General features: G+C 34.1%; 1 protein-coding gene across 1 annotated transcript in view; it reads left to right on the top strand.

Annotated features, from left to right (window-relative positions):
• The window catches only part of LOC127880070 (sushi, von Willebrand factor type A, EGF and pentraxin domain-containing protein 1-like), a 29,019-nt gene extending 17,714 nt beyond the window's left edge, over positions 1 to 11,305 (top strand). The window contains exons 17-27 of the mRNA XM_052427303.1: positions 132 to 305; positions 430 to 603; positions 707 to 880; positions 1,017 to 1,190; positions 1,279 to 1,452; positions 1,605 to 1,778; positions 2,272 to 2,445; positions 2,570 to 2,743; positions 10,107 to 10,277; positions 10,405 to 10,578; positions 10,811 to 11,305. Of these exons, the coding sequence (XP_052283263.1) occupies positions 132 to 305; positions 430 to 603; positions 707 to 880; positions 1,017 to 1,190; positions 1,279 to 1,452; positions 1,605 to 1,778; positions 2,272 to 2,445; positions 2,570 to 2,743; positions 10,107 to 10,277; positions 10,405 to 10,578; positions 10,811 to 10,920 (1,847 nt within the window). The 3' untranslated portion in view covers positions 10,921 to 11,305. The remainder of the gene's footprint in view (positions 1 to 131; positions 306 to 429; positions 604 to 706; positions 881 to 1,016; positions 1,191 to 1,278; positions 1,453 to 1,604; positions 1,779 to 2,271; positions 2,446 to 2,569; positions 2,744 to 10,106; positions 10,278 to 10,404; positions 10,579 to 10,810) is intronic.
• The last annotated feature ends 2,822 nt before the right edge of the window (positions 11,306 to 14,127 follow it).

Below are 14,127 nucleotides of genomic sequence, written 5' to 3'. Positions count from 1 at the left end.
TGTTGACGATACATCAGTATCAACGTTTACTGTTATCATAAGAGCGGGTTGAAATAAAGAATACATATACTTACACATCTACTTGCCTTATCAATGTTCGTGTGTTTAATTCCGCTCATTAAATGTTTCAGACTGTGGACCACTGAACCAACCCGCCAATGGACAGATGACAGTCAATGCCACTACCTATTTGGGGACGACGGTATTCTCCTGCGATCTGGGTTATGATGTAATTGGTAGTGTGATATTGTTGTGTCAGGCTGATGGAACATGGAATGCTTCAGAACCAGTCTGTCAAATCAGAGGTAAACATATCCACACAACATTTGTCAACAGAGACGTGTCTCTCCTTAATTGATCTTAGTGGTGTAAACTCCTGTTTTTGCCTCAATATATTAAATTCTTCGTTCAATGTTATTTATTTTTCAGATTGTGGACCCTTGCTAGCACCAACCAGTGGCATTGTCGCATATGCAAATTCTTCGTTCGGATCCAGTGCTTGGTACCAGTGTAACACAGGATACGATATGGTAGGCAATGGAGTACGTGACTGCCTGAGTAATGCCACATGGAGTGGACAGCCACCTGTTTGTCAAATAAAAGGTATTGAAAACACATGTTAATAAATCTGTAACTTTACACAGAGCTACAACATACGTTGTTTTTTCCTAACTAATTAAGTCCTAACTTTATTTAATATTTATAGATTGCAAAATACCTTCGATTCCACTGAACGGCACTGCTTCTTTTAACAACACAACGTTTGGATCAAATGTCCTTTACAAATGCGATGCAGGATTTGACCTTATTGGTTACAACATGCCAAAATGTTTGGAATTCGGAAACTGGAGTAGTCCACACCCACACTGTCAAATCAAAGGTACAGTATGATTATTAACTGCAGCAATTATATCATTTGTTTATACATTCCTATATTTACAAAGTAATAAAATGCTCGCATGCTTGTACTTTATCGGATAGATAACGGTACACATAAATTAAACGATATTATACAGACTGCGGAAGCGTACCTCCTCCACTGAATGGCGTGTCGACTATCGGACCCACAGTGTTTGGCAGCACAGCAACCTACTCCTGTGACGTTGGCTACGACCTCATCGGAAGCTCGGTTCTTCACTGTGAACCTAACGGAAGATGGAATGCTTCGGTACCCACGTGCGCAATACGTGGTAGGTGTGTTTGCATGAATCCTGTTGGGTACATTTATTTATAATTTTTCAATAGCAAAGTTTAAAACGTTGTTTTGCCTATTTTCAGAATGCTCTCAATTGAGCAACCCGACGGATGGAAATGCATCGTATACAAATATAATTTACAAATCCGTCGCGACGTATACATGCAACATTGGTTTTGATCTGATTGGTGTTTCAACACGTGAATGTCTCAATAACAGATCATGGAGCGCGGAAAAGCCTTTCTGCAAAATTAAAGGTAAGGGAAATCATTTGTGCGAATGTAATAGTAGGTACCTTTAAGTATATTGTAGACGGCATTTATAATATTAAAATTCGCGTCTTTTGTCTCGAACAACTCATATCCGGTAATTACTTTACATTGGTAACACATATACCTCTTCTATACAGACTGCGGCCCCCCACATATATCCAGCAATGGTTACGTGTCAGGCAATCTGACCACGTACGGTGCGTTCAGCCAGTATTCCTGTAATACTGGATATGATCTCGTTGGAGGCAGCATATCCACGTGTACGCAATTTGGCAACTGGAGTGCCCCCGACATATTTTGCCAAATAAAAGGTTGTTTGGGAATAATGATTTTGAATTTGAACAGTCCTGTTCTTTGATTGCGTTTCAATGAATTGTTTTTCATTTCAAATTAATATAATTAAAATTTTGATGTATATGTGATAAGGGGAATAGAACATGGCCTGTATCGCCACCGTCATGCCGCCTCAAAGGTTCATATTTACGCCTCTATTTACAATGTTTAAATGATGTTGTGATTCGTATTGAAAACGTGTTACTCAGACATGTTTAATAATTCAACAAGCCTTCATTGCACAAAAAAGTATAAACATAGATATAATTATGTTCTACTGATAACCTTATATTGCTATCAAAACCATTCCACAGCAAACGATTTCTGAACTGATACCAGATGTTGACGATACATCAGTATCAACGTTTACTGTTATCATAAGAGCGGGTTGAAATAAAGAATACATATACTTACACATCTACTTGCCTTATCAATGTTCGTGTGTTTAATTCCGCTCATTAAATGTTTCAGACTGTGGACCATTGAACCAGCCCGCCAATGGACAGATGACAGTCAATGCCACTACCTATTTGGAGACGACCGTATTCTCCTGCGATCTGGGTTATGATGTAATTGGTAGTGTGATATTGTTGTGTCAGGCTGATGGAACATGGAATGCTTCAGAACCAGTCTGTCAAATCAGAGGTAAACATATCCACACAACATTTGTCACCAGAGACGTGTCTCTCCTTAATTGATCTTAGTGGTGTAAACTCCTGTTTTGGCCTCAATATATTAAATTCTTCGTTCAATGTTATTTATTTTTCAGATTGTGGATCCTTGCTAGCACCAACCAGTGGCATTGTCGCAAATGCAAATTCGTCGTTCGGGTCCAGTGCTTGGTACCAGTGTAACACAGGATACGATATGGTAGGCAATGGAGTACGTGATTGCCTGAGTAATGCCACATGGAGTGGACAGCCACCCGTTTGTCAAATAAAAGGTATTGAAAACATATGTTAATAAATCTGTAACTTTACACAGAGCTACAACATACGTTGTTTCTTCCTAACTAATTAAGACCTATCTTTATTTAATCATGTAATCTTGTAATTGTGACATAATTGAATATAAAGAAATCATAGTTGGAAGAATGCAACTTATAAAACTACATATATCAGATAGCAACGTAATTTTGATTAATCTATATGCACCAAATAATGATGACGTCAATTTCTATAACACACTAGAGAATACTATTATAGACTACGTAGACGAAACATTATTAATTGGAGGTGACTTTAATGCCGACTTAGACTATAGCTGCGACAAATTAAATGGAAGGTATAATTCTAACCATAAAACATCAAATAAAATAAATAATATCATAGTAATTTACGATCTGATTGATATATTCAGAACAAAAAATCCAACTGCAAAGGTTTATACATGGCATTCCAACACTCACCGACCAATTTTTTGCAGACTAGATTATTTTTTAATCTCAAACAACATATTAAATTCCGTGTCGGACTGCCAAATACACCCAGGTTATCGCTCCGATCATTCTATTGTTAAAATGATATTCAATACTAACAAGCAAGAATGAGGTCCCGGGTATTTTAAATTAAACATTTCTTTATTACTAGACGCTGAATATCAGTCAAAAATTAAAAATGAAATAAATTTAGTTGTTTTGTTTAATCAAGAAGCTAACCCAAACACTCTATGGGAATTAATTAAAGGAAGAATAAGGAATGAAACCATCAAATATTCAAGCCATAAAAATAAAATTAAAAATAAACAAGAAAATGAGTTACTTCAAAATATTATAAACATTAAAAATCAGTTAATATCACATTCAAACGATAATTTACTTTTAGAACAAATAAATAATGCAAAACAATTATTAAATGAATTTAATAATACTAAAATAAAAGGTTATATGTAAAGGAGTAAAGCTGTATGGATTTAGGGAGCCGAAAAAAATACAAAATCTTTCGCTAATTTGAAAAAATATCATTCTGAAAAGAAAACAATAAAACGAATAAAAATTGACGAAAACAAAATAGAAGAAAACCCTGAGAAAAGCATACACCATATAAAAGATTTATATCAAAAATTGTATAAAAAGATAAAAATATCGAGGAGAGCAGTCATTCGAAATTTTTTAACAACAATGTAAATATAATAAATAATTCGGATAATATTGAGCATCATACAGAATACGAATGTGAAGAAGCCTTAAAAGATATGACAAGAGGGCCATGATGGCCCTGAATCGCTCACCTGACTCATTAAGATCAGATGAAAACTATGACCTCTATTGTCTACACAATGTTTTTCTATGATTTGACCTAGTGACCTAGTTCCTGACTCTAGATGACCCAAATACAATCCCAATCCAGATTTCATCAAGATAAACATTCTGACCACAGTTCATAAATATTGGATGAAAACTGTGACCTCTATTGTCAACACAAGGTTTTTCTATTTATTTGACCTAGATTTTTACCCCAGATGACCCAAATACAATCCCACCCAGATTTCATCAAGAATTCTGACCAAATTTCATAAAGGTTGGATGAAAACTGTGATCTCTAATGTCTACACAAGGTTTGTCTATTATTTGACCTAGTGACCTAGTTTTTGACCCCAGATGACCCAAATAAAATCCCAACCCAGATTTCATCAAGATAAACATTCTGACCAAATTTCATAAAGATTGGATGAAAACTGTGACCTCTATTGTCTACAGAAGGTTGTTCTATTATTTGACCTAGTGACCTTGTTTTTGACCCCAGATGACCCAAATACAATCCCAAACCGGATTTCATCAAGATAAACATTTTGACCAAATTTCATCAAGATTGGATGCAAACTGTGACCTCTACTGTCTACACAAACAAATTGTTGACGGACGGACGCACGGACACAAGCAGGCACGCACAACGGACGCCGGACATCACACGATCACATAAGCTCACCGTGTCACTTCATGACAGGTGACCTAAAAATATGTGTCGGAGATAAACATGAACAGTTGTGGTTAAAATCCCATAGAAACAAGGGCTGTTTGTAAAACATGCATGCCCCCCTATATGGGCTATAAGTTGTAGTAGCAGCCATTGTGTGAATACGTTTTTTGTCACTGTGAATGGTGGTGGTGGTGGTGATGTGGTGGTGTGTTGAATGTAAGTAGAGTTAGTAGTAGTAGTAGTAGGTAGTAGTAGTAGTAGTAGTAGTATGTGTAGTGTGTCGTATAGTGTTTTAGTAGTAGTAGTAGTAGTAGAAGTAGTAGTAGTAGTAGTCGTAGACAGTCTGTAGTATGTGTATTCAGCCGTGTCGTAGTCGTAGTGTCCTCGTCGTCGTCGTCGTAGTCGTCGTCGTAGTGTGGTCGTGTGTGTCGTGTTGGTCGTACGTCGTAGTCGTCGTGTAGTCGTAGGTCGTCGTAGTCGTAGTGTGGTGAAGTCGTTGTCGTGGCCGTCGTCGTAGCCGTAGTATGGTGGTGGTGGTGGTGGTGGTGGTGGTGGTGGTGGTGGTGGTGGTGGTGGTTGGTTGTTGTGGTGGTGGTGGTGGTGTGTACGTGTCGTCTAGTAATAGTCGTCGTCGTAGAAGTAGTGATGTAGTCGTCGTCGTCGTCGTTCGTCGTCGTCGTCGTCGTCGTCGTCGTAGCTGTCGCCGTCGTAGTCGCCGTCGCCGTCGTAGTCGTAGTCGTCGTAGTAGTAGTAGTAGTAGTAGTAGTAGTAGTAGTAGTAGCCGTAGCAGTAGCAGAAGCAGTAGCAGCATTACAAGACCAATACTTAAGAATTATCAAATGGGAAAAGGTAACCTAGCACTGGCAGTAAATATGGGGCTCATTTACAGGTCAGATTTGGAATCTCTGCTGTAAAATGAGATTTTGAATGAATTAAAGGGAGGCAAATCTGTAATAAAAAGAACATGCATAAACCGTAGTTGTTTCCCTTGTTTGAACCATGCTAAATCCTTACAAGTTTGGAAAGAATTGGATGAAAAATTTGGACTTTATTGCATAAACACCATTTTCTCAATTCAAGGGGAGGTAATTCTGTACTTCATGGACCAATAATGCTCATTTTGTGTAGGGTTCGTGTCCTCATTGATAAAAAGACACTGTGCAAATTTGGAAAGGATCGGACAAAAAATGTGGAAGATTTTTGAAAGTTTTCACAAAATAGGCAAAAACGAATAAACATGCAAAGTTCAACGAGCTCCTGCGGCCATGTTTTTTGACGAATCAAATTTCTTTGAACAACTTTTTCAGGGGAGCCTTCAAAGGTCATCCCTGTGAAATTTTTTGAAAATCTGATGAGCGGTTTCTGACAAGAAGATTTTTTAAGGTTTTTACCATATATGGTCATGGCGGCCATCTTGGTTATGTGATCAAATTTTTTTTAACAATTTTTTTGTCCCATGACCTAGGGATGCTCCACATGAAATTTAGTTGAAATTGGCTCAATGGTTTAGTAGAAGAAGATGTTTACAAATTGTTTACAGACAGACGGACGGACGGACGCCGGACGCTGAGTGATCACAATAGCTCACCCCGAGCTATCGCTCAGGTGAGCTAAAAAACAACAAAAGTCCGGGTTCCGATGGTATAACTGCGGATTTCTATAAAATATTTTGGAGAGATTTTAAGAAATACCTAGTAAATTCACTAAATTATTCTTATGATAATGGCAACTTAACAGAAATTCAAAAACAAAGTATCATAACTTTACTTCCAAAGGGAGACAAAGATCTATTAACTTTAAATAATTGGAGACCAATATCACTACTTAACTGTGATTACAAAATAGCATCAAAAGCAATTGCAAATACATGTAGAATAAAATAAACACCTACCAGCCATTATAGGAACAGAGCAAACTGGCTTTGTGAAAGGAAGGTATATAGGAGAAAATGAAAGATGCCTGTCAGAATCTATTGAAAAAGTGAATATTTACAATGAAAATGGACTAATAGTTTTCTCAGATTTTAAAAAGGCGTTCGACAGTCTGGATCATGCTTTCATGAGGAATAGTTTAGCTAAATTTGGTTTTTACTCCGCAACTATTAATTGGATTAATTTGTTTTACAAAGACGCTAAGTCATGCATAACAAACAATGGTCACTTTTCTGAATATTTTAGCATACAAAAAGGTGTTAGACAAGGCTGCCCGCTGTCTCCTTACATATTTATAATTTGTATAGATTTATTTGCAAATGAAATAAACAAAAATGAAAATATTTCCGGTATAAGAGTGAAAAATACAGAAATTAAACAAACGCTCTTCCCAGACGACGCATGCTTCCTTCTGGATGGATCAAGATTATCATTTGAGACCCTTATTGCAACCCTTGACAATTTTTAAAAAATATCAGGCCTAAGATTAAATAAAAATAAATGCACTGTTCTGCGCATAGGACGTATGCAATTTTCAAGCATTATTTTCTGTACAAAACACAATTTTTCTTGGACATCGGAAAGTGCAAAAACATTAGGTATAACATTTTTGAATAACACGGACGAAATGACCGAGTATAACATTAAACCAAAGATTAAAGAGTTTAAAAATTGTCTCGCAAAATGGCAAAAATGGAAACTAAGTTTAATGGGGAAAATTACAGTTTTAAAAACATTCGCCTTTCCAAAACGTATATATCTATTAACAGTTTGAAATAATCCAGACAATGAAATTATAAAAGATATAAAGAACTCAATGTATTCATTTTTGTGGGATTATAAACCAGATAAAATCGGGAGAAACAAAATGTTCAAAACTACAAAAATGGAGGACTCAAAATGATTGATCTCGAAAATTTTATAGACGCGCTAAAGTCAAGCTGGGTGAAAAGGATGTTATATCAACCAACTACAAAATGGGCAAAAATTTGCAGTGACATGCTTGAAAATAATGGCAATCTCGTTATCTTTAAATGCAACCTAAAATCATCAAACCTAGACTCTTTGGAATTGAAATCTAAATTTCTAACTGAATGCTTAAAAGGATGGTGCCGCGCGAACTATAAAGAAAAACAGACAATCATAGGGAAAGATATACTCTGGAACAATTCAAACATATTACTATTTAATAAAACTTTTTTTACAGAACATGGTTCGATCGAGGTATTACACAAATAGAAATAATCTGTAACTACAGGAACAAACATGTTCATACTTTCACAGAACTTCAAGAATTATTTGATTTGTCCCGTTCTGTTTTTTTAAATACCACACGTTAGTTGGTTGTATACCAAAATGCTGGAAAGAAGAAATGAACAATGAAAAAATGCCATACGTGCTACCTAGTTACCTAATTAATAGAATCACCCCGACAACACAAATGCAAATTTTTAAACGAACTGTTAATAGAGGATACACATATAAAAAAACAACAAACAAGAACACAAATGGGAAATGCTTTTTAATAAACAGTTACATTGGGAATCAATATTTACAAATTATATTCAAATCACAATCGATTCCTCCTCAAGAACGTTCCAGTATAAATATCTGATGAACATTGTTCCCAATAACGAAAATCTGTTTAAATATGGCATTGTAGAATCTAGTCTCTGTGATTTATGTTCAATGTCTGTTGAAACTAATATGCATTTGTTTTGGAATTGTCCCAATGTTCATATTTTTTGGAACAACATTGAGACATATATAGAAACCCAACTTAGCATTTCTACTGATTTCAAATTGTCTTATGAATGTATTTCACTTTGTAATATTTTTATCAACAATAGGAACTTCTCAAACTGTGTCAATTTTATTGTATTACTAGGAAAATATTTTATATTTAAATGCAAATATCAACGATGTCCACCAATTTTTGAAAGATTTTTGGAATATTTTAGATACAAAATAAAAATCGAAGAGATAATCGCAAGCTGGAAGGGTAAAACTGAAAAACATACTCAGAAATGGAATAATTTTGTAATTTAATTCTGTTTTCTTAAATTTCAGGGAAAAATAAGATAAATATGTAAATATATCTACTTCATATGCTTTTCTACTTGTATACGTTTGTGTCCTTTATTGTTCAAAACATACCACCTTTTTCATTTTCATAATCATTTTCATTTTCATGTATTCCATTTGTATATGTATATATATATATATATATAATATATATATATATATATATATATATATATATATATATATATATATATATGTACTTTTTTCTGTGTAAAATGAGTGTATGTGCATATATTATGTAATGAATTAAGTACTAAAACGGAAGAAAAAAAATATGTGTGTCCGTCTGTCTGTCGATGATGCAGTGTGTACACCGATCACAGTTTACAATTTTAACATGTAAACACAATATTTTGTTAGGAAGAGACCAAGTGAATTAAAGAATAAAGACGCTAAACATTCGATAATGTTTTTATTATTTCGATTCGAATAGGTTTGCAAATAATCTATCTAAATGTTTTACGTCGGACCAATTCTTATAACTCGCCACACAAATTTATTAGCGATAACATGTTAAGGCTGGAGAAAGACTGAGTTACATGTATTTTAACTGGTTGGATTTGATCTGCATTTTATTTGTAAACATCTAACTTGTACACATAATAAATTGTTCAAAACGAGTAAAGCAAATGTTTGAACCTCACTTAAAATTTATATAGCACATTAATTATGTCCAAAGAGTTGTTTCACAATATATTTATTTCCGAAAAGTACTAGGCACGTTGATTATGATATTTGATAACAAAAGCTCAATCCAATTCAATATCATCTTTTCAATATAATACAATGCGTTACGTTTATCTTTATAAATCTTCGATTTCTAAAAAAACATTATATTCCAGTATGTTTTCAAAATTGAGGTATCGATCTTTTACTGAGGATGCTTTCTTTACAAACAAGATAATTCATTAGAAATTATTTGCAAAATAACTGACATTATATGTAATTGGTGTGCCTTTAACAATAGGTCTATAAATCCGACCAAAACTAAACGCATCGTAATATCAAATGCTTATAAATGTGCACACTATCTCGCTGACAGTATCAATATTTTTGTTTTCGAGATGGAAATAACTGACCATCATCTCACTGGTAGTCGCATATAAATCATGTCTGTCGCAAACAAGACTCATAAAAAGTAGCAAAGGCTTTTTCAATTTGAACAAATTTTTATAATCTCTGCGTATTAGCATATATGCACAATATGGTGTCCAGCAACGTAATCACACTTGAAAAAGAGTAGAAGTAGTAGTAGTATACCACACGATAGTTGATCAAGTCATGTTTAATCTTTGAATTTACCTTTATAACGTAAATGGATGTTTGAGATTTTCAAAATTAGTACTTGTAGTTGCTTCTATTTCTTTTGAAGACTGTGGACCGCTAAACCCTGCTAATGGACATATGACAGCAAACGCCACAACTTATCTCAGTGTGTCTGTATTCACTTGTGACGAGGGTTATACTCTAATTGGCAGTGATAGTTTGGTTTGCAAGGAAGATGGAACATGGAATGACACAGAACCAACATGTAGAATCAAAGGTAAATTAATTATGAGTACATCAGCATTAAAAACAGCACTTGAAATACAAATCGTTTACTTAGCAAACGCTATTAACATGTTGGCATGAATGACATTTTGAAATGTATATGCATTTAACTTCTTCAGATTGTGGTTCCTTGCCTATACCAGCAAGTGGCACTGTTGCATATGTAAGTTCTACATACGGTTCAATTGCTAGATACCATTGTAACACAGGATACCATATGGTAGGCAATGGAACACGTGGCTGCCTGAGCAATGCCACATGGAGTGGACAGCCCCCCGTTTGTCAAATTAAAGGTATATATACATATATATAACACATGTTTATTTACACTGCCCTTAAGAGCTAGAAGAAACTATCGCCTTCTTTTTTTATTAAGTCTTTTCTGAATGATATATTTACAGATAAACACATACCTCCTTTTCCCCTGAATGGCACTGCCGCTTTCAGCATCAACCCGTTTAGATGAATAATTTATTTAAGCATTAATGTCTCACATGCCACTCTGTTTTTATATTTTATTTGCAGACTGTGGCAGTCACTCTGGATCAGCAGATGATTTATTACTTAAATCCATATCTGGAACAATGATCGCCATTTGGAACTACTTACAATATGGCCGCGCTTATGTGTATTGAACGTTCGATCGGCAAATGCCAGGGAAAATGGTAAAACTATTAGGAAGCGCGATAAATACAGTGGAATAAGGTGTTAAATACAAAATGTAGAGAACGTAAAATAATAAGTATTACCGTTGGACAGAAGAGTGGTATTATTTTCAACTTTATTATTGAGCTGGAGGTGGAATTGTTAGTTAGCTGGAGGTGGTAATGTTAGTAGAAATGAAAATCATAAATATCTTATCATTCATCATCATGCTGAATTATCATCAACATAATTTCTGTGGAAAACTGCTATATGCATAAAACTGGTGCTTATGATTTATGTGTTGTTGTTGTTTGTTTTTGTTTTTAAATATTTTACCAAGATTGGAATTGTACTTGTATACTGGTAAAATGGATTATTGCGCATGATTTGTATTTTTATGACATACATGTATAAAGAAGTGAAACCCCAGCTGCTGGAGCAGTATTGAATTCTCATTATATATAATTCGTTTGTCCTTTATTTAAAGCAACTGACCAATTGCCTTACAGTACAAAACAGCACAATACAAAAAAAACATAAACACATATAAGAATAAAGCTGGGGTCACCGCCTTGGAACGGTCAATGCAAAGCATTGGTGGTTTAAACCGGTTTAAGAGCGCTCAACCTTACACTTGGCCGAGCAATAATCATGATACATATAAGGGTAAAGGAAATTTAACCTCAAAGAATTGCAACTCAAATTAAACAAGAATATAAGGGACTTAAAACGCATTTAATTTAATTACCATTTAATTACTCAATGGTAGGAGAGAGACCAGAGCAGCAATGTTACAACTTTTATGCTCATTTATTAGATCTCAACTATGACTATTTATTCACAATAGTGTATTTTATTTAGCTGGCACAAGAGCCTGATGCCTTTTGAAACATTCTCGATTCTCTTTCCTGGGTAAAACCCTTTTTAATACTTAGTATCTTCGGACAAGATCTTGAATACTATCAGTGCCGATTAGGATCAAATTTTGACCGTCTGATAGCTAAACGGACGCCATATTAAATATGCCAGCACAACATTCTTCATATTAAATAAATATTTGATGATTCTGTAATATTTGCTTAGTAACTGATTTACTATTATGATAATTTTATCTCATTTCTTGCTACTTTTCCACGCAAGTGTCTATCTAGAATTGAAAATACAATTTACTAGAAAATACGTATGCATAGGTGCAATTTGTGTTTGTTTTGCGAATATTTTCAAATGTATTCATACGCTTTTTGTAAAACTCAAATGCAAAAAAAAGAACAAACATACATAAGTTCATTAATGTGCATTAAAATTAGCGCTGTATGTATACCAATCCATATGAATGAACATAAGGCCTAACATGGATAACTTACCTTATATAAATAAGGCATTTTGTATAGTTATTTCTTCAAATATAGTTCAATATAATGTTACATTAAACACAATAAGTGAAGTTGGATAAACACATTGATTTCGGAAAATCTTTCAAACACTATATTTAATATGCAGTTTACATAGTGTATTCATTAATTTTGAAAAATTATAAGGGAAATAGACAATTGCATTTATATACAAATTAATTTTACATAATAACTGGATGTTAAATTATTTATTTATTTTAAATCCTCAAAAAATGCAAATTTGTCCATAAATGTATGAACACAGTTTAACAGTATAGTCAGAATTATAAAACAGACCATTATTGTAAATGAAAATGACATGGAAAAGTGCTTATTGTCCTATAAGTAAAAACAGAGACAATATAAAAATTCAAAACATGAACTGAACATTTTTTTAGAAAATCACAAACATGATGTCAATTCTAATCCATGTTAATTAATGGTGTCTTAAGGTAGCGCATCCGTAATGGGCACCTATCCAAATATAATCGAATCTATTATTTTCTTAATCAGCATCATTTCACTGAACTACATGCAAATTTTTAGGTAGTCTTTCCATGCTTTTTAAAAAAATATACTGATTTTTTTCAAAACCACCCACACACTCGGCTTTTGTCCAGTTTATGTGCACCCCTGTGGTATATGAAAGTTCCATAATTCATCCAGATTTCCAAATATAGGCATGCAGTTGGTGTGTACATATGCAGTAAAGGTGTTTACAGTTTAAACAAGATTAAAAAAGTTTTCTTTTAAAGACATTTATTTTTTATAACGTGTTATCTATGGAAGAGCGCCATGAAATGTAAGTGGTTTCAGCCCAGTAGAAATTGGGTTGGATAAAAACAAAGTGTCATAAAATTCAAAATAGTATCATTGAAGTTATATTTTGAACTTAGTTTTTATAGATACACTATATACAGCAAAAATACCAAGAAGTAGACAGATTTACCGTTTTCTTTCTGAAATAAAAATAAAAATGCAACATGCATGGTTCGTATTTTCAGCAGTAAATCACCCAATTTAGCCATAACGTTGCTTTAATTTTTAAAATTGAAGAATGTGCATAAACATTGCAACCTATTTAACAATAAACATAGCTTATATGCCATATGAAATCAAATTAAGTTAGAAAAGAAATAAAACGCGTCGCAAAAAAGTATACGTCGTCGGCAGGATTCGAACGTGCGCGGGAATATCCCAAAATATTTCTAGTCTATCGCCTTTACCACTAGGCTACGGCACCTAATATTAAGCTCTTCAACCTTCGAAGAAATCGCGGAAAATCATTAGGGGTGCGCTACCTTAATCCAAAATCACATTATACATAGTTTATCGTTAGAGTTTAAGGACACGGCATGACTAAAAAGGGATCTTTTCACGTTTTGGTAAATTGACACAATTGAAAAAAGTTGTTTCAGATTCACAAATTTTCGTTTTAGTTATGATATTTGTGAGGAAAAAGTAATACTGAACATTTACCATGGTCTAATATAGCCATTATATGCATCTTTTGACGATTTAAAACCTGAAAAATTATAAAACGTTGCAACGCGGAACGATTTAATAATTTGGAGAGTTCTGTTGTTGTCGATTAATTTTGTGAAACTACGAAGATTGCTTATATAAGGTATAAAATACGACTCTTGTACAAACTTGGCAGGATGGCCGAGCGGTCTAATTGGTTTTTACTTCAGGACACCGGTGGTCACTGGTTCGAGCCCTGCTGCCGGTTACTTTTTTCCTTTTTTGAATTTTATTCTTGATTTTTTACTGGAGCTTTTTAGATCCAATGTTTACATTTATCAA

Source organism: Dreissena polymorpha, chromosome 4 (assembly GCF_020536995.1).
Source record: "Dreissena polymorpha isolate Duluth1 chromosome 4, UMN_Dpol_1.0, whole genome shotgun sequence".
NCBI classification, from domain to species: domain Eukaryota; kingdom Metazoa; phylum Mollusca; class Bivalvia; order Myida; family Dreissenidae; genus Dreissena; species Dreissena polymorpha.
Note: the sequence above shows the minus strand (reverse complement) of the source record. Positions and strands in the feature narration are given on the sequence as shown.